The following is a 25000-nucleotide window of genomic DNA, read 5'->3' as shown; positions in this document are numbered from 1 at the left end:
TAATGTGGTCTATTGTATCCGCTGTTCCCATTGTGGCCTCCTCTACATTGGGGAAAGCAAGCGGAGGCTTGAAGACCGCTTTGTGGAGCACCCACGCTCGGTTTGTGACAAAAGGCTGCACCTCCCAGTCGCGAACCACTTCAACTCCCCCTCCCACTCCTTGGACAACATGTCCATCCTGGGCGTCCTCCAGTGCCACAACGATGCCACCTGAAGTCTGGAGGAACAGCACCTCATATTCCGCTTGGGAACCCTGCAGCCCAATGGTCTCAATGTGGACTTTACAAGCTTCAAAATCTCCCCACCCCCGACCTCATACCAAGACCAGCCCAGCTCGTCCCTGCTCCCTTGACCTGTCTGTCTTCCCTCCCTCCTCCCCACCACTCCCTCCTCACTGACCAATCCCCATCCCAACTCCCTACCTACACTCACCTTTACTGGCTTCATACCCGCCTCCTTGACCTGTCCGTCTTCTCTTCCACCTATCTGCTCCTCTATCCACCTTCTTTCATCGCCTCCCTCACTCTCTATTTATTTCAGAGCCCCCTTCCCCTTCCCCCATTTCTGAAGAAGGGTCCAGACGCGAAACATCAGCTTTCCTGCTCCTCTGATGCTGCCTGGCCTGCTGTGTTCATCCAGCTCTACACCTTGTTATCTAATTACTAGCGGTATTTGTGTAGTCACAGCAAATATGGTAAATACTGAGCCACCCATATTTGAGACTGTATGATTCACATTCATATATAATAAACTAACTCACATATAGTATTATCCCGAACCTAAGGCTAACTTTGTGATCCAAATGTGCAGTCTTGTGTGTTATTAGTACCTGCTATAAAATTGAATGCACACGCTACATTATTTTGCAACCAATTAAATCAATGGGAAAGAATGGGCAGCGTAGGACATCAGTTAGTTGAGGATAAGAATGCCTCTGCACCCTTGCCAGCTGCACTATGTAAGTCAAAAGCAAAAATATGGGATACTACATGGAGATGATGAACAGCAGAGCAAGAGAAAGAGATGTTACAGAGGTTCAACAGGAAAATTGTAGTGGGAGGCATGAGGGGAAATGTTGGAATGAGAATAGATTTTAGGAAGATGAAGGAGGATCAGGCTTAATGGAAGCAAAGGTGTGGGGTAATACATCAATGATTGGGTGAGGGATCAGGGGAAACAAACCATAGATGGTTTGTTTCCCTCACCACCTCTACCCTAAATGAACTGTGGCATTACCTTTCCTCAATACATCACACCGTACTGCTCACCTCCTCTTGTTTGGAAGGAAAGGAGAAACAGTGTAAGAATGAGAAGCACAATTGAATTGAATTAGGTTAACTGTCACATGTACTCATTTGGGTACAGTAAAAAGTTTACATGTCACCACTTACGATGCCACCTTAGGTATACAGGTACCCAGGTGCAGATTCTTGTGTACAAATAATTAGGAAAAAAAAATTAGAAAAATAAAGAAGTAAAAATTCCAGCATTGCAGAAATGCCAAAGTATAAAAGCATAGAAATAAATTAGAAAAATAAAGAAACAAAAAGCTCAGAACAACAGTGCCTCCACTATAATGTAAGAAAGAAAAAAAAATCAAAAGAAATGAGAATTTAAGACAAAGTCCACTTAGCCCATTTCACCATTCTGGGCTTGAGGACCCAATCCCCAGTTAGAATCCTGGGGACAGAGAGAGAAGCCCCACTTTCAAAACTTTGTGGGAAGCGTTTTTTTTAAAGTTACAGGATGCAGGAATAATTCTACCTATTAGGGCTCACTGTAAGATGCTTCACCCCGGTAGATTACAGGTCAATATCAAGAAGGAAAACGAATAAAACTACATGATTGGGAAATTAGCCATTCAATATCCTTAGAATTGATCCCTTTACTTTGAGCTGGGTCTAGCAAGAATCCTTAATATTGTAAATATTAGACAAAGAGTAATTCTGTGAGTTACACACCCAATGGTGTGAGCGCGCAGTAAAACATAGACTAATCCTGATTTATCCTTCTCAAAGAGCCAAAAACTACTCAGCCACAATTTAATTGCAGACTGTGCAATTTTTTCTGTGAACAGGAGAGAATACAAGCTTTATATTTTTATTATTGCCTGAGGATGTGAATCTAATAATAAGCAGTATGAAGGCACAAAGAAAAATTCAGTAGGGAGCACAGGAAAAAGAATGTGAATACCAAAACCATGGCAATAAGTACATGGTCACATACTCAAAGAACTTGGAGGAGTATCAAGGAAAATAATCTGACCTTAGGAAAAGAGCTGAGATGAGAAAAAGTAGGATTTAATAAATATAGGCTGTCATGCGTATTGAAGCAACCATGAAAAGAAAAATAAAGGTTGCGATCTTAGACTTAATAGTAAATAGTACACCACTGAAACGGACCATTCAGCCCAACAGGTCCATTCTGGTAATCATGTTTCATACAGTCCTCGTCTTATTTCATCACCTTACCTCTATCAATATATCCTTTTAGTACTTTCTGCCTGACCTGTCTATCTGGCTCCCCCTCAAAAGCATCTTTGCCACCCACCTCACCCATTCCATATGGTAACAACAACTTATGACTCTTCAAGTAAAGATATTTCTCCTGAATTCCCTCTTAGATTTTTTTAGTGACCATCTTATGTTTATGGTCATAGTTTCCTTCACAAATGGAAACAACTTCACTGTGTTTACTCTCCTATTTAACCAACATCAAGATGGTGGATTTGGTCTGTGCACCATGAAGGCAGCACGGTCGCTCAGTGGTTAGCGCCTCACAGCGCCTGGGACCTGAGTTCGATTCCACCCTTGGGTGACTATCTGTGTGGAGTTTGTACGTTATTCTCTTGTCTGTGTGGGTTTCCTCCCACAGTCCAAAGATGTGCAGGTTAGGTAGATTACCTGTGGTAAATTGCCCATAAGTGTCTAGGGATGTGCAAGGTAGATGGATTAGGAAATTGGGGCAACAGGAATTGGGTGGGTGTTAGTGGGATGCTCTTTGGAGGGTTGGGGTGGACCGGTTGGTCTGAATGTCTGCTTCCACACTGTAGGGATTATACATGGAAAAATTATGTGTGCACTCCTTTTAACCGGGTTTTCAATTTCATAACACAAATGCTGGCCTCCTGTGGGTTACAGTCCACGAACATTGACTGTTCCTTCATTATTATAAACAGCTGCATTCATCAGAACTGAGCGTATGGTTGCAAGTGGAGCCACCTCTGCTTTCATTCAACTGGAAACCCGTCTTGGTGAAACCATGGCTAATCAAAGTGGCGATGCCATTATAACCACAAGCCTGCCTTTGAAAGCAGTTGCAATAGTCACCCTTCTGCCTTTTGGGAATGGATTTGTTTCTGCAAACACTATTGAGTCAGTTGGAACCAAAACTACTGAAGCAACTGTTGCAGGAGGTGCATTTGCCCAACCAGAACAGCCATCTGTGAATCAGGGTATTGCCAAGTTGAAAGCCGAGAAAGGGAAGTCGGTGGTTTTACCATGCTGGTATCTTAGTGATGGTACTTCCTTAAGCCAAGTCTCTGTATTGTGGTACAAAGAAGACACCTCTGAGAAGTTCAATCTTGTAAGAGACAACACAACAGCCTCGGGCGACTACTCTGGTCGAGTGTTTTTAAGTGGACATCTATCTAGTGGGGATGCTTCCTTGACAATTCTGAATGTAACTGAGAGGGATGATGGCACTTACTTCTGTACTGTAATCCTTAATAATGGGACAACTCTAAGTGGCGATGGTACGCACCTCATGGTGAAATCAAGAGCAGGTAAATTTATATTGTAGTCCTTCAAAAGCTAAACAATGCTGATATTTTCCTTTGAAAATAATGAACTCCTTTATAGTTAATAATGCAACTTTATGTAATTAAATTCCTCATGGCCTCCCATATTTCTGTAACCTCCTCTAGTATCATGGACTGTGGCCCTTAGTTTATTTTCTTGTAATTTATGAATTTGTCAAAAAAAAGTTAATGTTCATAATTTCTAATTCAAAATTAACATCATACATTACTTTTGGGTGATGCGGTGGCTCAGTTGTTAGCACTGCTGTCTCACAGCGACAGGGACCTGGGTTCGATTCCAGCCTCGGGCAACTGGTTATGTGGAGTTTGCACATTCTCCCCATTTCTGCGTGGGATTCCTCCGGGTGCTCCAGTTTCCTCCCACAGTCCAAAGATTGGTTAGGTGGATTGGCTACGCTAAATTGCCTCTAGTGTCCGGGTATGTGCAGGCTAGGTGGATTAGCAATGGGAAATACAGGGTTACTGGGTTGGGTGGATCTGGGTGGGATGCTCTTCAGAGGGTCAGTGTTGGCTTGATGGGCTGAATGGCCTGCTTCCACACTGTAGGGATTCTATGATTACAGTTTTAGTATTTTGAATATGTTATATTTAAATAATTAATTCTTAGTACACAATAATTGTTTGTGTAGTATTGAAATTAAACTGATTGTGTTGATAGCAGAAATGGAACTTATACATGCCCATTCAGATAAAGAGATACAAATCCCACTTACATGTTCAAACTGGCATCAAAGTAAATTTGGTCAATTATGGAGACCTTCCTTCACCAACAAAAGTTGTAGCAGAAATTTTCAATTTTCAGTGTTAAAAATAGGGGTAAATAAGTTCAAAATGATTCACTAGCAGACTAATCAATGTTAACATTGAATCAAAGAAGATATGGTGGAAGGGTCAATGGCTTGTTTTAAGGTGGCCTTAAAAAGAGAAAGGAGATATTGGGGCAGAGAGTTTTAAAGAAGAAATTACAGATCATTGAAGGCCAATGCGGGTCAAAAGTGAAAAGAAATGTACAAAAAGCCAACTATGTTACTATGTGCTTAATGAGTAACATGCTATTTTTCTGATTAAGCTGTATATTTTTCATCTTATTCACTTCTAGGACTTTTTGGTTTAAAAGAATCTTTAGGAAGCACCATTGCAATTGTTGCAGCAAGTACTGGTGTCTTTATTGGACTTATGGTGTCCTTTGTGCCAAACTTAAGAAAAAAAATGTCATGTCAAAAGTTAGAGCAAGGTATGTTAAGTTTGCACTGTACTGATTCAATCATCCAGTGAAACCGAGATCTAAAACATCAACTTGAAAGATTGGCTTACAAGAGGAGGCACCAGCTTTAACTTTGCCGTGTCACATGTCAATTGGATAATGTCACCCAAGCAATTTTTTTTTCAGTGGGCTAATCTACTACTGAGATTAATTTGCCAATAGAACACTTACAGAACCACTGAAAAAAAAAATGAAAGGTTCTAAATGGCACAACACAATATAATGCATTTGGAGCAGCTTGTCAGGGGATAATTGAAAACTGGCCTAAGAATTCTCTGTGGGGTTTTGTAGATTTTGACACAAATATAGAGGGCATAATTTTATGGTGAGAGGAGTAAGATTTAAAAGGGGCCTGAGGGACAACCTTTTCACACAGAGGGTGGTTCATATGTGAAGTGAGCTGCCAGAGGAAGTGGTAGATCAGATCCAGTTACAACATTTAAAAGACATTTGGACAGGTACATGGATAGGAAAGGTTTAGAGGGATATGGGCCAAATGCAGGCAAATGGGACTAGTTTAGTTTAGGATACCTGGTCAGCATGGACAAGTTGGACTGAAGGGTCTGTTTCATGCTGTATGACTCCATAAATGCTTCTCAGCTGGAGAAATGTGAAAAATTCAAGGCATATTACTGCAGGTTAGATGTAAAAAAAACTCTTAAAAAGCACATTTGTCACAATATTCCCGGTGCTGAGGGACTTGTGTTGAGAGTAGAGGGTGGAAAATTTAAGATTGTTCTCATAGAGTCATAGTGTCATGCAGCATAGAAACAGGTCCTTTGGCCCAGCCCTTGAAACAGAGAAGGTAATGAGGTCACCTAATGGAGATTTTCATGATGGTAAAAGACAAGAGAGACTGGCCAGTAGGTCCATAACCAGAGATCTTAGATTCAATATCAGTGGCAACAGATCTAAAGATCGGATGAGGAGAAACATTTTGAAAACATAGGAACACAATTAGGCTAGTCAACTATTTCAGCCTGCTTAACCATTTAATTCAATCATAGCCGATTGAACACATCAAATGACTGTTACCCACAGTATCCTATATCTGTTTATACCATTGATAATTAGAAATCCATCAACCTTTACTTTAATTATTTCCAAGACTGATCTTCCACAGCCCTTTGGGGTAAAAATTTCCAAAGATTCACAATGCTCTGAGCAAAAAAAAAGTCCACATCTCCATCCTAAATGGCATCCCCTATATTTTTTAAATTGTGATCCCTCGTTTTAGGCTCCCTGGTTCCAGACTCCCGAAGACCTCAAAGGGAAATATCCTCATCTACTTTGTTTATCCCTTTCAGTAATCTTTAGGTTTTAGTAGGATTTTCACTTAGGAAATTGTCAGGATCTGAAATGCTCAACCTGGAAAGGTGATGGAACCTGATTCAATTATATTTAAAAGGGACCAAAAACAAAAAATGCTGGAGGTCACAGCAGGTCAGGCAGCATCCATGAAGAAAAAGCAAGCTAATATTTTGAGTCTAGATGACTCTTCATCAGAGTCGTCTTGGCTTGAAACTTTAGCTTGCTTTCTCTCCATAGACGCTGCCTGATCCACTGTGATCTCCAGTATTTTTTGTTTTCAGCACAGATTCCAGCATCTGCAGAAATTTGTTCTTGTATTTAAGAGGGAGTCGGACAGGCACTTGAGAATTTAAACTTACAGGTTTGCAGACAAAAAGCAGAAAATATGGGACTAAACAGATTTCTCTTTCAAAGAACCAACACAGACAAGGCTGGACAAATAATTTCCTTCTGTTCAGCAATTTTCAATGGTTCCTATTGAAAGAGATATCAATGGTCTTGTACATTAGACAAATACAGAGCATTATTTTTGTTTTCAATTATACTGTAGTTTTCCGTTAAGATTCAGCCAATGTGAATACAACCTTAATATAATTATGACTTTAAAAGACTAAATCATGAAAATGATCACATGAATGTTGGTGAGGATCATAAATATATACATTTGGTAATTCCCCCCTTTGTTTGATACTATAAGCATTAAATTTCTATCTTATTTGATGAAATTGATTCCTAATCAAAGACAAGGAATTGGGTTTTCACAGCTGAGATGACAAACACAGAAATTTTGAAGTTTCCAAAGAACATTGGTCAGGAAAATCTTTGGAGCTTTTCCCTCTCTATCACTATCATTTTACCTAAGGTCCAGCAGACACTGGGCTTACATGTGCAAAATGCTTTAAGAGAACACACAACCATGGCTTCCATTTTGAAAATAATTAATTACCCATTTTTTAAAGTTATAGACAAACCCAACAAGGGTCCATATCTGCAACATTATGAATAGTTCAGGGTTTTTTTTTGTCAGGATGCAAGTTTAGGAATGAAAACTATCTTTCCCAGTGATAGGGAAGGTGAGGAATGAAATGCATTTGTGTGCTCTACTATAAGGGGATAAAAGGCGGCTGAATCAGTGAAGTAATCTAGGGGGTTGTTTTAATCTAACACGCTGGTAAGGGCATTAAAAACAACATTTTGCTCAATCATGTCAGTTCCCTTCTGGTCCAGGGATAGGGACAGTACCACTGCACCACAAGAGACCCACCTGGAAGAAAGTGTAACACATTCATGACAATGTCAGACACATGTTCCAATAGAAGCGGCACTATTGAGACGCAGACTTCAATTGCCAGAAATGACAGGAATGCTTAATCCCCCGGTTAATCACATCGGAACTATTCATTTAATTGCCTCATTCTGTTGGAGTTGAAGAATAACTTGACATGTGGTCCTTATCAAATTTTTTTAGTGTCAAAATGGCTGGCAGATATGGCCACTTGGTGGCCAAACTGACATTGCACTGGCACACACCAGTCCCCACCCCCAGCCTCCATCCTCACTTCCCTTGACCACCCTGCTCTGTTTGGTCCCTCAATCACAGCTTCATTTGACAGTGACCTCATAGGCACTGCATCTGCATGGACAGTAAGCGTGGTCCTGCAATTATGGTGGTAATAAATACAGCCAATTTTTAATGAAAGTCGGGTGACATTTTACTGCATAGAATACAGGTTTGGGTATAGGCAGATGATGTAGGTAAACACAGTGTTATTAGAATTCCTCCTTCGTGACTATACATGCTGTGTCTGGTATCTTTATGTTGCCCTTCTGGGCTCTTATATGGTAGTATCAGATGCAAACAATTTTTATTTTGTTTTTCTTCTACAGCTCAAGTTGCTCCAGCTTAGTTTGCAAATGAACAATGTCGATGCACTGTGAATTATATGATGATGGATATTTTTAAATTCACCTTCCTGAAGAGATTTCTACAAATACCTGAATACATTGATGTCAAATTTAATGTCAGTTTTATTTTCTTGAATAAAAAAGCTAAAGTAACCATAATCCACTGGACTGTGGGAATGTTTGCTCATTAGAGAGAAAGAGAGAGAGAAACAGCTCAAGATGGCGGTTTAACCTGAGGGTCACCGCACCATAGGTGAGGGGAGAGATTGAGAATTTTTCATCATAATCTCAACCTGTGCGAGAATTGAACCCATGCTGATGGATGTCACTATACATTGCAAACCAGCCACCAGATAACTGAGGAAACCAAAACCCTTTCATGTGTAACTAAGTACAGAAATAAGAGTGACAATTAAGCATTGCATGTTTAGACTTTTATTCTGCATGCAACATTTATACCTGATGTGATGGTGGCTATTGCCTCTCAAAATGAAACATGTTATACTTTACAGCTATTTTTGACTTGGGATATTGGATTGACAACTATGTGGACCTTAGCTCATCCATTCTCATCACACTCATGTTATCTCAATCTTTTTTTCATGGATTATGAAAACTGCTGTTGCCAGTGTCGCTTTCACTGAGCTATAATATTCATTGGAATTTGATTTTTATTCTTAAGTCCTCCGAGAGAAGCACAGATTTCATTATGGAAAAGGTGAGTTGTCTGCTTTACAACCAAGTGAGTCACTGGGCTGTTTCTAAGGGCAGATACAAGTCAACCAGTTTACTGAAGTCTGGAGTCACATGTAGGCCAGAGCCAGTATGCAGATTCCTCCCTCAAGGACTAAGTCAACCAGATGGATTTTTCTAACAATCCAGTAGGTATGGGGTCACCATTATCAACACTAGCTTTTATTCCAGGTTTATTTAAGTGACTGCATTTAAGTTTCCCAGCTGCTGTGTTTGGAGCTGTCCCCATCACTGGATTACTATTCTCACAGCACACTGTTACTGTTCCATTATGGAGTATACTGAGATGATTTAACTTAATTAATAGCAAGTAATATTTTTCCAGTTTACCAGTAATAGAGCCACTCTAAGACAGACAATCAAATCCTGGCACAAGAAGGAGGCCCCATATACAGTAGAGATAGACCACGTGTTTGTACAGGAGCTGGGGCATGACAGAAGTTCATACATCTGCACACCATGGGATGTCTTCCTTTCACATCTTTCCAAGTAAGTGCCTTTGCAAATCACATTTTATTTCATCTTACATTGCTGATTATTCATATCTCATGTACCAATTTGAAAATGACAGTTCTTTCCCTAAGTTGGAGTCATTCTGACAGGCTTCTACACAGACAGATGTCCCTCTTGAGCACCAGGGTGCCAGCTCCAACATCTAGGTCATCACTTGAGGAACAATATAATACCAACGATTTCCCATGTTATGAAACATATGCCTATTGTGTAGCTGAATGGTGCATAAGGAATAAATAATAAACACAAGGTCTCTCTTTATATCTTGTTCACTGAATCATCAGTATAATGAAAAAAGATGCTGGATGCTGAGTGGTCCTTGAGAAAGGAGGCTCATTATTTTGCACAGTAGTAACTACATATTTTAACCATTACTGGAGCTGGGCCAGTGAGAAATAAGAGTTATAAAACCAATCCACACCAACCATGTTCCCAAACTAAATTTACCCATCTGCATGCGCTTAGCTCATAGCCCTCCAAATCTTTCCTACTCATGAACTTATCCAAATATCTTTTAAACATTGTGATTGTATCTGCATCCACCGCTCTCCTCTGTATTAAAACAAAGTTACCCCATGTCCTTTTTAAATCTTTCTACTCTCTTATTTGACGTTAAGCTGCAATTAACCCTTTTACTCCCTATTATAAGAGCAAAGTACTGCAGGTGCTAGAAATCAGAAAGAGTTGGAGCAACTCAGGGCTGGTAGCATCTATGGAGAGGAAAACTGTCTATGTTTTAAATCCAGTATGACTCCTTTTCACCTATAATCAGCAGCTCTTCCTCTCTTCACAGATGCTGTCAGACTTGCTGAGCTTCCCTTGCATTTTGTGTTTTTATTTGAATGTGCCTATAGTTCTGCCTTCAACAATCTATGCTTGGCATTACATCTCCTACTACACCTCTCATCATTGCTATATTGCACGGAAGGGCAACAATTTACTGCCATCCAATCAGCTCGATCTACATAATTGAGGTGCATTGCAGAAAACCTCAGTTATAAAGGCAGATAAGTCCCTAATACAAATGCACTCATCAGAGTAAGTCCCATTATTTAGTAACATGTGTTGATCACTCTGTAGAGCTTTGTATGGTGTTTAATTTGAAAGACCAAACTCCCAAAGAACAGTATAACCAAATAGTCATTGGGAAAACGTTAAGGTCCGTTATAAAGGGTGTGACAGCAGAGCATTTAGAAATACATAATATAATCAAGCAGATTTAACACAACTTCATGAAGGAGAAATCATGCCTGACATGATAAAATTTTCTTTGTAGTCTTAACAAGGATAGGTAAAGGGGAACCAGTAGATGTAACATATTTGGATTTCCAAAAAAGTGATAAGGTGCTTGATAAGGCAACCAAATAAAAGACTGAGTAGTATATTAACATGGGTAGAGGATCAGTTAACTAATGGAGGGCAATTTTGATAAAGGGGATATTTTCAGGTTGTAACCTGTAACTAGTGGAGTTCCATAGAAATCAGTGCTAAGGTCACAATTATTTACAATATCATGATTCGGATTATGGAATGAGTATATTATTAAGTTTGTGGATGACACAAAATAGGTGGGAAGGCAAGTAGTGAGCCTTACAGAAACTACAGAGATTTACAGAGAACTGTCTACAGAGTTTAATTGAACAGACAAAAACTTGGGAGATGGAATAAATAAGAAAATTAGGCTATGCACTTTGGCAGAAAGAATAGAGAAGCTGGATATTGCTTAAATAGAGAGACTTCAAAGCTACAGCACAGGAATTTGGGGGTTCTTGTGTATGAAGCACAAAAAATAAACTACCATCCAAGTTCAGCAAGTAATTGGGGAAGTGTAATGAATGTTGCCCTTTATTTCAAAAGGGAATGGAATATGAAAATATTTTGCTAAGGTTTTACTAAAGATACAAGGAACTAGTTGGACCATACCTAAGAAAAATTGTGAAGAGCTTTGGTCCCCTTGTCTAAGCAAAGATATACAAGAATTGGAGGATGTCCAGAGAAGGTAAACTTGGGTTAGGCCAGGCACGGAGGGATTTTTTTTAGACAGAGAGAGGTTAAGTACATTGGGCTTGTAGTCATTGGAGTTTAGAAGAATGAGATGTGACCTTATTGAAACACATTTGAAGTTCCTTAAGGGGGCTGGACAAAGTAATTGCAGAGGTTGCTTTCCCCTTGTGGGGGAGAAAAGGAACAAAGGGCATATCCTCTGAATAAGGGTTGTCTATTTAAGACAGATGGAGGATATTCTTTTCTCAGACGGTCGTGAATCTGATTCTTTACCACAAAAGGCTGTTGAGGCTGCATTGTTCAGTATGTTTAAGGCTGGGATAGACAGGTTTTTAAAATCAGTAAGGTAATTGAAGAGAATGGAAAAAGGCAGGAAAGTGGCTGCTCCACCATTCAATGTGCTGACTAGCCCACTTCTGCTTCTATACCTTAATTATCACCTCGTGTGGCATCAAACAGCATGTAATACTTTCAGCTGCAACTGAGATTTTACTGAACCTTTGAGATGATTCAAATATAAATAGTAGAGACCCAAGGGTCAATTTCTAGGGCACTTGAAATATCACCACTGATCACTGGACATCACTGCAACTTTATTAGTTATTTTTATAATTTGCACAATGACTGAACAAATATGAAAACTGTAACCATTTGTGCACACAAATCATTTACCGAAAAGTGAAATTTACCATCAAAACTGGAAAAATACAACTTGAATTATTGCCTTACATTAATCACAATGTACAGTTGCATCCCTACTTTAATTCCCAATATATTCCAATACCTTTTACAGCAAGATAATTACACCCACAGTTCATTGTAAATTGCTGCATTACAAGGCTTTTAACATGAATTTGATCAGAGGGAATGCCCATTTCCACAGAGCTGGAAGCAGAATTACACACATTTACTGCATATGAAACTGTTATTTGAAGAAACCATCGAACACGTTCCAGATGTGTAGAATGTTTTTCATTTGCTGCAGATCGTCATATCTCAAGATGCTTGTTTTTTTTGTTAAAGCTGTAACATTCCAGGCACTGGTAAGCAGAGACCAGGCAGATTTCCATTGCCTTGCTTTCTTTGAATAATTTTCAGACATTTGAATAATTTCAAACAATCTTTTATTTTTGGGATGAAACGCTGTTTGAAAGTGCTAAGGATCAAATTCAAAATAATTTACAAAACAGAATTAAACATTGCCTTTGCTATTTCTCAGTCAAAATGGACTATGTATATTTGTGGTTTAAAGCTAGTTAAGTAAATTACTGCATCTGACAAACTGAACATGGTCAGACTCCTCCAATGAAGTTTAATCAAAAATAATGTAGACTACTTTCCAATTTTCACAAGTACTAAATTGTGCAATACCTGTATTTTAAAGTTGGTTCAAGGGGAAAAACCAGCTTGCTTTAATCTATAATTGCCAGCTCAAAATAGTCACAATCAGAATGAATACCAAAGAATTTAGAAATGTCAAACATGGATAAACCCAACAGATTTACAACAACGCCCTAAATTAGGTTTGATAATTTATTTAACTGGGACAAGTCTTAGTGCATTGCCATGGCCTTAAGCATAGAAGATGCAAATAATTATGATAGTAAGCCTTCTACGCTTAGTGTAGGAAAATGAGATTTCAAAAAGGTTAAATACATTCTAAAATGTACTAAACATTAACACTATATTAATGCACTATTAAGCATTAGTGAATATTTTCAAATCGAAACTAAACTGTACTTTCCTTGATCCAGGAACTGTACTGGACATGGCTTTGTTATATTCTGGTTTTTCCTAGAGACTACTGCTTCATATTTAAAAATTTCACCCAATCTCCTCTAGCATATTCCCACCAACAATCATAACCACATTATGGGCAGCATAATGAGAAGTTTAAAAAAGAAATGAGCCAAATGGAATATGAAATAAGTTGTAAAGCTAAGCAATCCATTACCATCCAGGGTCAACAGTTGCACCCCCATGGGAACTGAAAAATTTTAATTACACACGCTCAATATTTTAAATCACAGCTAACTAAAATAGTAATGCAATTAAGATTTTAACTTTATACACATTTCTGACAGCAGCTAAATCGGTGAACTCACATTAGACAAACTAGTAGTGCAAACTAGGCAATCTAAACTCCTGGAAGGCAACTTGGGCCAGTTAATGAAATATCCCGTAACAGGACTGGAGATCCTGCAAAAATACGAATAGACAAGCGAGGTCATTGATATCCCACAATGCCATGTGCCTGGAACACAGCAATCACACTTCACGAAGCAGAATTGATTTGGGGAAGAGAAAATGTCAACTTTTGGGGTAAGGATTGGAGACATGCTCTTGGCAGCTGCACAAAGATAGAGGCCAAAACAGGTATTAAAAAAACCTGTTGAAACATCACTCACCCAGTGTTTGAACTGGTAACACTGCCAGGTACCCCATACCATGTAAAGCTTCTGATTATTTCAAACCCTCTCCCCCGACCCATCTTTCTGGATTTTAAATCTCTCATGAACATTTTCCTCATTTATAACCTTAGTTCCATTACATTCTTCCTCACTGCGACAGTTTTCCCGTCACTTCATTGTTTCAGTTTGTCTGCCCAGATCATTAATCTCTACATAACTTTTCACATCTTAACTATTTTTTAAAGCAGGAAGGCAAAACTAAAATGGATGTTAAGCACATTTCCAACCAACTGTACTTTTTAAAGTGACTTGGGTTCGTACACTGCAATCCCAATCTGGTGCAGTACCCAGCACAGATGGCATTCTGAATTTCCCCCTTCTGCACAAACCACCTGGTCTGGAATCAGTTTCCAACAAAAGCAAACTTATTACAAACTCATATACCAATCCTTTAAAATCACAGGTTGGCTTTCCTCTACAATGACAGCCATGACTTTGGCTCACTGACTTCATATAGATGAACGTACTTGCTTTCTACTGCAAACTTTCCAAAGGATCCAAGTTTAGAAAATTTTTAGAAAGCAGTTAGTCTGAGTTTTACACCCACATCAAAACAGAGATTTCAAGATGTGGGCAGGGCTAGGACAGAAAGCCAAATCAAGAGCTTTGTGCACAACTGTGCAAAAGCTTGCTTCACCCATACCCCACAGCCTTTAGCTAATGTGGGACAAAATATTCCTGGCTTTGTTGCAAAGTTTGCAGCTGGTATTGCAAGGATTGCTTCAGCTCTATTCTACACTAATGAAAAACCTAACAATGTTAACCAAAACTTCTAAGCTAAAGTTTGCATGCATGTCATCAGTGTCCATCAGCACCAGTGCTGGCGATACTGTTAAGACTGGAGTGTGTATTGTTGCAACCCCCCTTTCCCCATGGTAGCTGTGCTCTGGCAAAGTCATGAGAGTTTCTTCACATACCAAAAATCATTTCAAACTTGACACCATATTTCATGCCAGAACAGAATTCCTTCCGAATGCTTTGGATTCAGTTGATGAGAATCCAAGGATAAGGCTAAAGCTTAAATGATTACAATAGTGCAGGTAGCTATAATTAATATATACAGACGTCAATATACACATGGACACCTTAATGCGTATTTGCCATTGACTTACATTTAAAAAAATAAAGCAAGGTGGTCACATTTGTTTCTGCAGTGGTTTAAAAATGAACTTGACCTGTTAGTGGCAGAAAACTAAGGGTGTACAATACCAGTTATGGCAGAGACACAATACTGACATTTGTTTTCATGACTGCTAAGTAGATCCCACACTTCTAGAAAGACATTCCAAATAAACTAGACTTATCAAACTTTGTTGGAATGGTGAGCCAATGACTGTACATCAAATACATCAAAACAGTTAAGACGTTATATGTAGAAAAGGAATGTGAGAAAACTAAAAGCAAAAAAAAAAGCTATAAATACTGGGCAAACTGGGTTTTGTTTTGTAGTTTCTCAGAAACGACTAGTTTTAGTCTTCTAGAGAACGGAATGCAGTCTGCATGTCTTCAAAGAGTTGCAAGTAGTCTGCTTTGATTTTTGCCTCTCCATCCTTCACTGGGTCCTGGAAGGAAAATATAGTCAGATCAATATATCATTGCAATAAGCAAGGTCAGGTTTAATACCTCATTCAGTGCACATTTAATAATCACTATCTTGGAGTATGCCTCATGATTATGGACTGTGCAATTCCAAATTATTTGTTTAAACAGTTGACAAGCAGGAAACAAGCAAACAGCTCAAAACTTCATGTTAGAACATGCCAGCTTTGATTTTACATATACTACAGCCTGAGTAACTTCTCTCTTGATTACCGCAAACCTGCCACACATAGCTCTTCTCAGAAACATTGCTGCAGACAGCCCATAAAATAAAACAGTGAAATGCAGCTGTTTTTGCCTTTGAAAGCATATGCTATTGCTCAATGTGAAAGCATCTGACCTTCGTTGAATTCTGCCAGGCTTCCACATTTTTACATAATACAAGATTTCAAACAACATGCATCAGTATATTGAATGGGTAACCTATTTAGCTGCACCTCATACCTGTTAGAATTTCATGAAAAACAAAAGTTTCATAGCGAAAACAGCAGGTTTACACACACTCTGCCAAGACTATTCAGGCACACATTTGTCCATTATTTGGTATTAAAAATGTTGGGTTAAATAATTGGAATGGTCAAAAGCACCAACTAGGACAGTTTAGGCCTTTGGTTGAAGTTTAATTCCTCTCTAAGTAAAGCGAGATAAATGTAACGAAATAAAGCAACCAAGGCGACAGCATTGATGATGAGTTGATCTGCACACTTCACTGAGAATGCTGAACTAGATCCACACCTGCCTGTGGGAGCGCTTCATATTCCATGTACTTCTTGACACTGAAAGGATTCTAATTTTGATGGGACATTGAAGTTATGCAAATTTTGAATTATGGATGCTTCTAGGATTATATTGGAAAACTATATCCACTGAAGGATCAAACTATTACTAAGATTGACATCCAATACTACTGCTGATTCAACAAATCCACTGGGTGGGGTTTGACTCCAGCTCAAAATAATAGAAGAATCTTCTGCGTCTCTTGGATGCAACAGCTTACAAAAAAAAAGTTAGGCTCTCTTTGACTAACTTTAATAGGAAACAGGCCCAAATTAAGACACTGATTCAATTTTTACAAGGAAGCTGCTGGACAGCTGGTGTGGAAAATGTTACAATATCAGGTTCATAAAGGTATAACGAATCATGAGTGAAGGGTGTTGAAGGCAAGAAGAGGCATGATGTTATTCGAATTACATGGTCTTTTACTTCATGCTTGATTGTGCAATGTATAACTTGCATACTTGGAGAGGATTTGAAAGCTATAATTGGGAAGTGTCCTATATTCCTTGTACCCCCAAAAAATTCCCAATCTGTCCAAGAAATATCACATTTTCAGGCACTGCAACTCCTCTTAATCAGTTTCAAAGGTGGCAAGGAGTCAACATGCAAACTTAATGCAAATACAAGATGAAGAAATAAGTTTTAAAAAATACTTTGAAAAATCAACAGGGATCACTGGACAAACTTTTCACTGTTTTGTGTCATTGACCAATATAGATATTGGTGAACCATTCACATTAGATTATAGCAATTAACAGCAGCCGTGGCCCATAACTTAAACAGATGACAAAACAGACAATGTTAAGACAGTTGACCAGGTTCTGCATGGTAGACTGGTTAGCAACATTAGATTACACGGGATACAGGGAGAACTGCCATTTGGATACGCAACTGACCTGAAGGTAGGAGACAGAGGGTGGTGATGGAGGGTTGCTTTTCAGACTGGAGGCCTGCGTACAGCAGTTACCCCATTGAAACTGATTAAGAGCAGCTGCAATGCCTGAAAGTGTGGTATTTCTCAGACAGATTGGTAACTTTTTGGGGGTGTGAAGAATATATTCATTCCCATTTCTAGCTTTTAAATCATTTCCAAATATGTGCAATGTGTAGTTTGCAATCAATCACGAAGTAAAAAAACCCTGAAATCAGAATAAAACTGGCTATAGGCATTGGTGCTGGGTCTGCTGCTTTTTGTCATTTATATAAATGATTTGGATGTGAACACAGGAATTTTGGTCACTAAGTTTGCAGACGACACCAAAGCTGGAGGTGTAGTGGACAGTGAAGATTACCTCCATGTACAACTGAACATTGATCAGATGGAGTTTAATTCAGATAAATGTGAGGAGCTGCATTTGGAAAGGCAAATCAGGGCAGGAATTATATACTTAATGGTAAGGTCCTGAGGAGTGTTGCTGAACAGAGACACTTGCAGTGCAGGTTCATAGTTCCTTGAAATTAGTCGCAGGTAGGCAGGATAGTGAAGGCGGCATTTGGTATTCTTGCCTTTATTGGTCAGAGCATTGAGTATTAAAGTTGAGAGAACATGTTGCCGCTGTATAGGACATTGGTTAGGCCACTTTTAGAATACCGCGTTCAATTCCGGTCTCCCTGCCATAGGAAGGATGTTGTGAAACGTGAAAGGGTTCAGAAAAGATTCATGAATGTTGCCAGGGAGAGGCTGAATAGGATGGGGCTATTTTCCCTGGAGCGTCAGAGGCTGAGGGGTGACCTTATTGAAGTTTATAAAATCATGATGGACATGGATAGGGAATAACCAAGGTTGTTTTCCCAGTTTAGAACAGTCCAAAACTAGAGGGTGTAGGTTTAAGGTGAGAGGGGAAAGATTTAAAAGGGACCTAAGGTGCAACTTTTTCACGCAGAGGGTGGTGCATGTATAGGAATGAGCTGCCAAAGTGGAGGAGGTTGGTACAATTACAACATTTAAAAGGCATCCTGACAGCTATATGAATAGGAAGGGTTTAAGGGATATGGGCCAAAAGCTGGCAAATGGGACTTAGATTAATTTAGGATATCTGTAAGGCATGGACAAGTTGGACCGAAGGATCTATTTCTGCACTGTACATCTCTAAAATGAAGTTGCAGTACTTTTTCTTCTTTCTTCTTCACTGCTACCTCATAGTGGCTCTGTGATTAGCCCTACTGCTTCTCAGCACCAGAAATGTGGGTTCGAATCCAGCAGTTCTGGTCGCTCAGTTATAGGAAAGATATTATTAAGCTGGAGAGGGTTCCAAAGAGATTAACCAGCATGTCGCTGGGTATGGAAGGTTTGAGTTATAAAGAAAGAATGGATAGGCTGAGACTTTCTTTTCCACTGGAGCATAGGAAGTTGAGAGGAAACCTTATGGAAATTTATAAAATAATGAGGGATATAGATAAACTTAATGGTAACTGTTTTTTCCTTAGGATGGGAGGACTTGAAGACTAGGGGGCACATTTTTAAGGTGAGAGGAGAGAGATTTAAAAAAAAACGAGGGGCAATTTCTTTTTATTGTTTTTTTTAAACAGAGGGTGGTTCAGGTTTGGAATGAACTTCTAGAGGAAATGGTGGATACAGGTACAATTACAATGTTTAAAAGACATTTGGATAAGTACATGAGTAGGAAAGGAAGGGTACAGACCTAGATCAGGCAGGTGGGACTAGTTTAGTTTGGGATTATGTTCTGCATGGACTGACTCGACCAAAGGGTCTGTGTTTCCCTACTGTATGACTGTGCAAACTCCACACTGACAGTTGTTCTCCCCACGTCTGTGTGGGTTCCTTAAGTTTCCTCCAACAGTACAAGGATGTGCATGTTAGCCTGGGTAAATGCAGGGTTACGGGGATAGGGTACGTGGCTGGGTCTGGATGGATGCTCTACGGCAGTCGGTGAGACTTGATGGGCTGAATAGCCTCTTTTGCAGTATAGGGATTCTACGATTGAGGCTAGATTTCAACTCCTTTCCATCATATATTCAGCAGTGGGCTTGACTAAGATAGAAGAACATAGCATCATGCTTATTCTAAACAGTTACCTTGAATTTCATGGAACTCAGCTTGTACAGTATCTCGCCCATGTGTTCACGGATAATCGACCATGTAATCTTGTTATCGCTTTGAGCAGTTGACTCGACAGCATGACGAGCCATATCATAGAAACCAATCATATTTGACAGCATACCGACAGTTTTGTAGAATGGGCAAAATCTAAGGGTGTGGGGGAAAAAAAAAAATCAGAATAGCTTTGTCAGAATACAACAGAATACAACATGCTAGTTCAAACTTATTCTGGATTATGCTTTGAAAACTCTATCAAATGAAGTTTAGCAAGTTTATCACAGTCTACAAGCATCATTGCTGAGTGCAATAACACCAAGCTTCTCACCAACACTAGCCACCTCCTCTGACATTCTTCTATTAAATCCATCCACTCATGAGACATTGAAGAATGAGGAAATCATGCATTTCTTTACTGTGTGTAACTCAAGGCTTTAAATTCCAACTTTCCACTGCCCTCAAATCAACACACTTGTCCCAAGTTACTTGACCCCTTTCCCCCACATAACTGTTCTTCTATCACAGCCCCAAAACAAAAACATCACTGAATACATAACTAAATTCTTGAACACTCATGCAAACCCTTGTTCATTGGCATAAACCTGGCTCCCAGCTTCTTTTGAAACTATTTAGATCCCACTCAAAAAAAAAATCCTCAACCATTCCACTGTCCATATGCATTCTCCAGAATAATAAATCTGTAAGAGAGCACTAGGAAGAAGTTATACACTTAATCAGACTGTCTATCTCTTAACATGATGAACGTGACACCTTTATGCTCTACAATTGCTAACTTTCTATTCCCCTCCTCCCAACTACATCAAATCAACAGCTAAAACATTTCCTCTGGCAGCAGGTATAGACTAACTGGTGACCTGAACATATACATACTGCAAACACTTATCTCTTCCAAGTTCTCAAAATGCAATTCATCTCCACGTATGTCACCGTAAGGAGAATTCATTACGGCACTTAAATGAAACAAACTGAGGATGCTGGAAATCTGAAACAAATACTAAAACTGCTGGAGAAACTCAGCAGACCTGGCAACATCTGCAGAGAGACAGCAGAGTTAATGTTTTGGGTCCAGTGACCCTTATTCCATGCCGCCAGACCTGCTGAGTTTCTCCAGCAATTTTGGTTTTTGTTGCATTGTCTATTATTGTTTTTCATAATCTTTGAAGTTACAGTGACATAAAACACAAGACTTTACTGGTTATATATTAAGGTTCATACAGGTTTCATCAACAACACGTTAAGAATCAGGAGAGGAGGACAAATACTGCCACAAAATCAATCTATCATTGTCACTCCCTTAACACAAAATACAGAGTGCATACAAACAGACCATTCAGCCCAGTCAATGCTAATGTTTAAGGTCCACATAAGCCTTCTCCTGTTCGACTTTACATCACCTTCTCAACATATTCTTCCATTCCTTTCTCCCTCACGTTTATCCAGCATCCATTTAAATGCATCTTTTTTATTCATCTCAGCCCATCCCTATGGTAGCAAGTTCCACACTTTCACCACTCTGAGTAAAGAACTGAAGTAGTGTTACATAGGATAAGAAGTGTTTTTCTGAATTCCTTATTTGATATCGTGATGAATATCTTAAAAAAATTGCTGGTCTCTACTTTTGCTCTATCCTACAAGTGGAACCAGTGTGCATCAAATCAAATATTTTCATAACTGTGCAGCAGAAACAGATTCCTGTAAGAAATTAAGTATTAAAAATACTCTAGTTAAACAATTTTCACATCAAAATGGGTATGACAGACTATGTTCTTAGTGAGAGAGGAAAATTATGGGAGAGCATTCACCGGTCATATGGTGTATATCCATTCTGCTGCAAGAAATCATCCTTGATCAATTTTGCCACCTCCAAAGTTATTTTGTCAGTCTCTGCCAGGGATGCCTGTACAAAAATTTGAGATACTTCAAATGAGCAACCAAACTAGATAATCTACCATCACCTCTTATTAGAAGTCCCAGATTTTTATTTTCAACATTATCTGTAGAGTGAAGACATACCAAAGAACCTTGTAACCCACATATGAACAAAGGCTGCACTTGATGATACTGCAACAGAGGGCACAATTCATAGCCATATCCAGTTGCAGTGCCTGTATTAATGAGTACACAGGTAGAATTCAGTCAAGTTAGTAGTTTTTCTAAATTGGTGCTGTTCCAGGGAAAACTGCTGGTTAGGAAGCCAGAGAACTCTTTGCTTTTGCTATCGTGCCATGGAATCTTATGTCCATCTGAAAGTGCATCCAGGGCCTCAGTTTAATTCTCTTGGAACTGCACTGAACTGTTAGCTTAAATTCTGTGTTCAAGAGCTGGATTGGGGAACAGGTGTGAGGCTAACCAAAAGATGCTGTGGGACAAATTAAATATTGGACAAACTTGTACTCTTTTCAATGCTAAATCTCAGCAAAGTTGCAAACTTGAAAAACAACTGCAAGACCACTAGGGAAAGAAAATGCGAGTTGCAAATATACAGCAACAAGTTAACTTAGTCAACACAGTGTGAAGCTGGAGGAGCATAGCAGGCAAGTTGACATGTCGGGTTGGGACCCTTCTCGAAGTTAACTTAGTTGACTACAAATTATTATATAGTGCTTTTAACATAAGAAAAAGTACAAAGTAAGATATTCCAAAGAACTTTGCAGGAGTGCTAGATAAAATGGAGCAAAATATGGATCCATTAGGCTAGGTGACCAAAAGGTAGGTTTCTAAGAAGCATTTTAAAGTAGACAGAGAGAAATTTAGACTAAAAAAGTGAGTTTTAGAGGTTAGGGCCAAGGTAGCTCCTGTAGTCTGTTGCATGAATAAGTTCGTCCATCTAAACTCTATAGGAACTTGCGTTTGAAAGACTTTAGCAGTGAAATAGGTAGCTATACTTCTGGCATCTGCATTTTGTCTGGTGCCTGTTCCAATCTGGTCAGCTGCACGTGGAAAAGATTTGAACAATGCAATGCTTTCCACTAACAATGAGGCACACAAAAATTAAAAGCAGTGTACTCACTTTTCCAACAAGCTGGACAATTTCTGCTAGGTCCTCCTCTTCCTGCAGGATCTCTTTAGCTTTGGTCCTCAATGGCACAAATTCAGTGAAGTGCTTGTCATAGTATTCATCCAGAGCACGGGTGTACTTACTGTAACTGATCAACCAGTTGACTGAGGGAAAGTGCTTGCGCTGTGCCAACTTCTTGTCCAACCCCCAAAACACCTAGGTTAAAGAGAGAAGAAAGTTAGTTATCAAAATGTCTCAGTTCCTTTATATGAAGACGGCGACAACTCTCCTCTCAGTCTTAACTTGCACTGCCTCATCTTTAATTTTCTTCAGTAATGCAGTCACCTCTGCCCAAACTCTTCGTTCCTCTGAAGTGTGGGTGTAGGGGTGGGCACCTGAAGAAATAGGGTGCAAGGTAGGAAAGATGGGAAGAACAGAGTGGATGGGAGGAGACAGGGAGCACACAGGCAACAGCAAAGAGGCTGGGGAAGGAGTAACAATGTGAAAATAGAGGGGCAGTAATAGAAGCAGATATGAGAAAGCAGCCAGTGCTTTTTCTCCCAAATGCATCTCGTTGCCATCTGGTGGCGAGACTGCAGATAGACTGGAAGGATAGATTGCAGTTCTCCCAATTTACTGGACTGCTCACATACTCTTACTGTTAGACTTCTCCAAGTGACAGCCCTACCAGCATGGGCTCTGCAGTAGGACTTGAACAAACAACCTTTTGACTCAGAGGGGGTGCAACTGAGTCATTGCAGAAGATAACACCTATAAAGGGAGAAGAAACAAAATACTGTGGATCCTGGACAGCTGAAATAAAAACAAAGTGGAGAAAGTCAGAAGGTTATGTTTCGAGTCTAAGACAACTCTTCAGGAATTAAACTGAGTTCCAAAGCATAGCCATGTTGGACTCAAAACGCCAGGTCTCACTAGGGAAGTAGCAGTACAACAGAATCAATCTCAGATCTTCCAATTTCCCTACTTCAGGACTTTACAGAATTTAACTCCGGCAAGGAGCGAAATTGAGATCATGCTGGATCTCAAACCAGATGTCCAGCCAACTGAGCTAAATGACCCCCCAAATCCAGATAAGGTCAGTCCTATTGAACCAATATTTCACTGAAAGTGAAAACTTTCATATTTGTTCATAGGATGCAGGCATTGCTGGCTACACCACGATTACTCATTCCTAGTTGACCAAAGGGCAGTTAAGAGTCAAGCACAAAGTTAAAGGGTATGTAGGCCAGCAAGGATGGCAATTTCCTCCCTAAAGGGCATAAGTGAATCAGATGGGATTTTATGACAATTGGTAGAGGTAACAGACCACATTTGTATTAAATTCAAATTGCTCCATCTGCTACGGTGAGTTTCAAACCCATGTTGCCAGATTCCGAGTGCTGGGTTACTAGACCTCTACCCAACCACTTCCCTCATATTGTGGCTTGAAATCCAGATTAAAACAAAAAGAGCATGAGGACAAGGGGCCAGAACCCAGTCTGCAAATTCTCCCGGTCTAGAAATGTTATTGGGAAAACGGCTAGGGGCCCCATCTGGGCCAAACACACACACTGTAAATGGCTGAGGTGACTTGAAACTATATGCCTGGTAGATGTTGGCCCTGCTACATGTTGGCAGTCGCATCTCTTGTTTCTGTGTTTGGCCAGGTGCTTTGAGATTGTCCCCTCTCCTTCGGCTGTGCACTGCTTCAATAATCGAAGTTATTCTGGTACAAACCATTTTTACTTTACTCATTCACATGTAGAAATGGACCAAAGTAAAATGGATGAACAAGGATTTAAAATAGATTGTTTCTCCAAGTCACTGTGCCTGGTTTAAGCTGCTGGTTACCTCATGATGCCACAAAGTAAAGTGGTAAGATTACAGTGAAGCAAATGCACAGAAGGATTTCAGTAATGCTTACACGTGGTATTCAAATAGTTTAGTTGTACAGAACTTCAGTATTGCAGAAAAAATACATTTTGTTGATTTTTTTTTAAACATGATAAGTAGAAGACAAAACAATGTCTTTTTTCAGCAATATTCAAATTTGGTGTTCTTGTTTAACAGGTTGTAATTCGTGGAGTGCCACAGCTCCAGGCACTGCAATGTCAGCTATTCACCCAAGTCATTAGTAAAGTTGTAATGTGAACGAGACTAATGTTGCTAAGTTTTTCAATGATACAAAGATAGGTGAAAACGTAAATTGAGAACAGAAAGGTTGCAAGGAGATACAAACATGTCAAATGAGTTATTAACAAGATAGCAGATGGCATAATATGGAATAGAGTGAGGTTAATAATCTTAAGCACAAGAACAGAAAAGCAGTTTTTCTTTAAAAATGCTCAACTTATGAATGTTGATGTTCAGAATGACTTGGGTGTGTTTGCACCAGGAACAAAGATAGCATGTAGGCACAGTGCATAATTTGTAAGGCAAATTGCACATTAGCCTTTAGTGCAAGGGAACTGGAATAGAGGAGTAAGTTTGGCTACAATTTTACAGG

The 25000-nt window shown here is 39.4% G+C and overlaps 1 protein-coding gene and 1 long non-coding RNA gene across 2 annotated transcripts; one reads left to right on the top strand and one right to left on the bottom strand.

Annotated features, from left to right (window-relative positions):
- Window positions 1–3201: 3201 nt before the first annotated feature.
- On the top strand, window positions 3202–8370 carry si:ch211-137i24.12 (Immunoglobulin superfamily member). Its single transcript, XM_048598413.1, has 3 exons — window positions 3202–3784; window positions 4920–5054; window positions 8283–8370. The coding sequence occupies exons 1-3, from the start codon at window positions 3202–3204 to the stop codon at window positions 8300–8302; spliced, it is 738 nt and encodes a 245-aa protein (XP_048454370.1). The 3' UTR covers window positions 8303–8370.
- Window positions 8371–12142: 3772 nt separating this feature from the next.
- LOC125483280 lies at window positions 12143–24370 on the bottom strand. Its single transcript, XR_007262233.1, has 4 exons — window positions 22507–24370; window positions 21299–21393; window positions 19454–19625; window positions 12143–15603 (listed from the first exon to the last, which is right to left on the bottom strand). It is a non-coding gene; the product is annotated as an uncharacterized LOC125483280 (long non-coding RNA).
- Window positions 24371–25000: the final 630 nt, after the last annotated feature.

This window comes from Rhincodon typus, chromosome 6, assembly GCF_021869965.1.
Source record: "Rhincodon typus isolate 14 chromosome 6, sRhiTyp1.1, whole genome shotgun sequence".
Taxonomy (NCBI): Eukaryota; Metazoa; Chordata; class Chondrichthyes; order Orectolobiformes; family Rhincodontidae; genus Rhincodon; species Rhincodon typus.
This window is presented reverse-complemented; position numbering and strand designations above follow the sequence as displayed.

Bases quoted from the DNA above. Each gene is read 5' to 3' on its own strand.
- si:ch211-137i24.12 (XM_048598413.1), top strand. From the start codon at position 3,202: ATGGTTGCAAGTGGAGCCACCTCTGCTTTCATTCAACTGGAAACCCGT. The intron at 3,785-4,919 runs GTAAATTTATAT...ATTCACTTCTAG, and splicing joins CATGGTGAAATCAAGAGCAG to GACTTTTTGGTTTAAAAGAA. The intron at 5,055-8,282 runs GTATGTTAAGTT...TTTCTTCTACAG, and splicing joins ATGTCAAAAGTTAGAGCAAG to CTCAAGTTGCTCCAGCTTAG.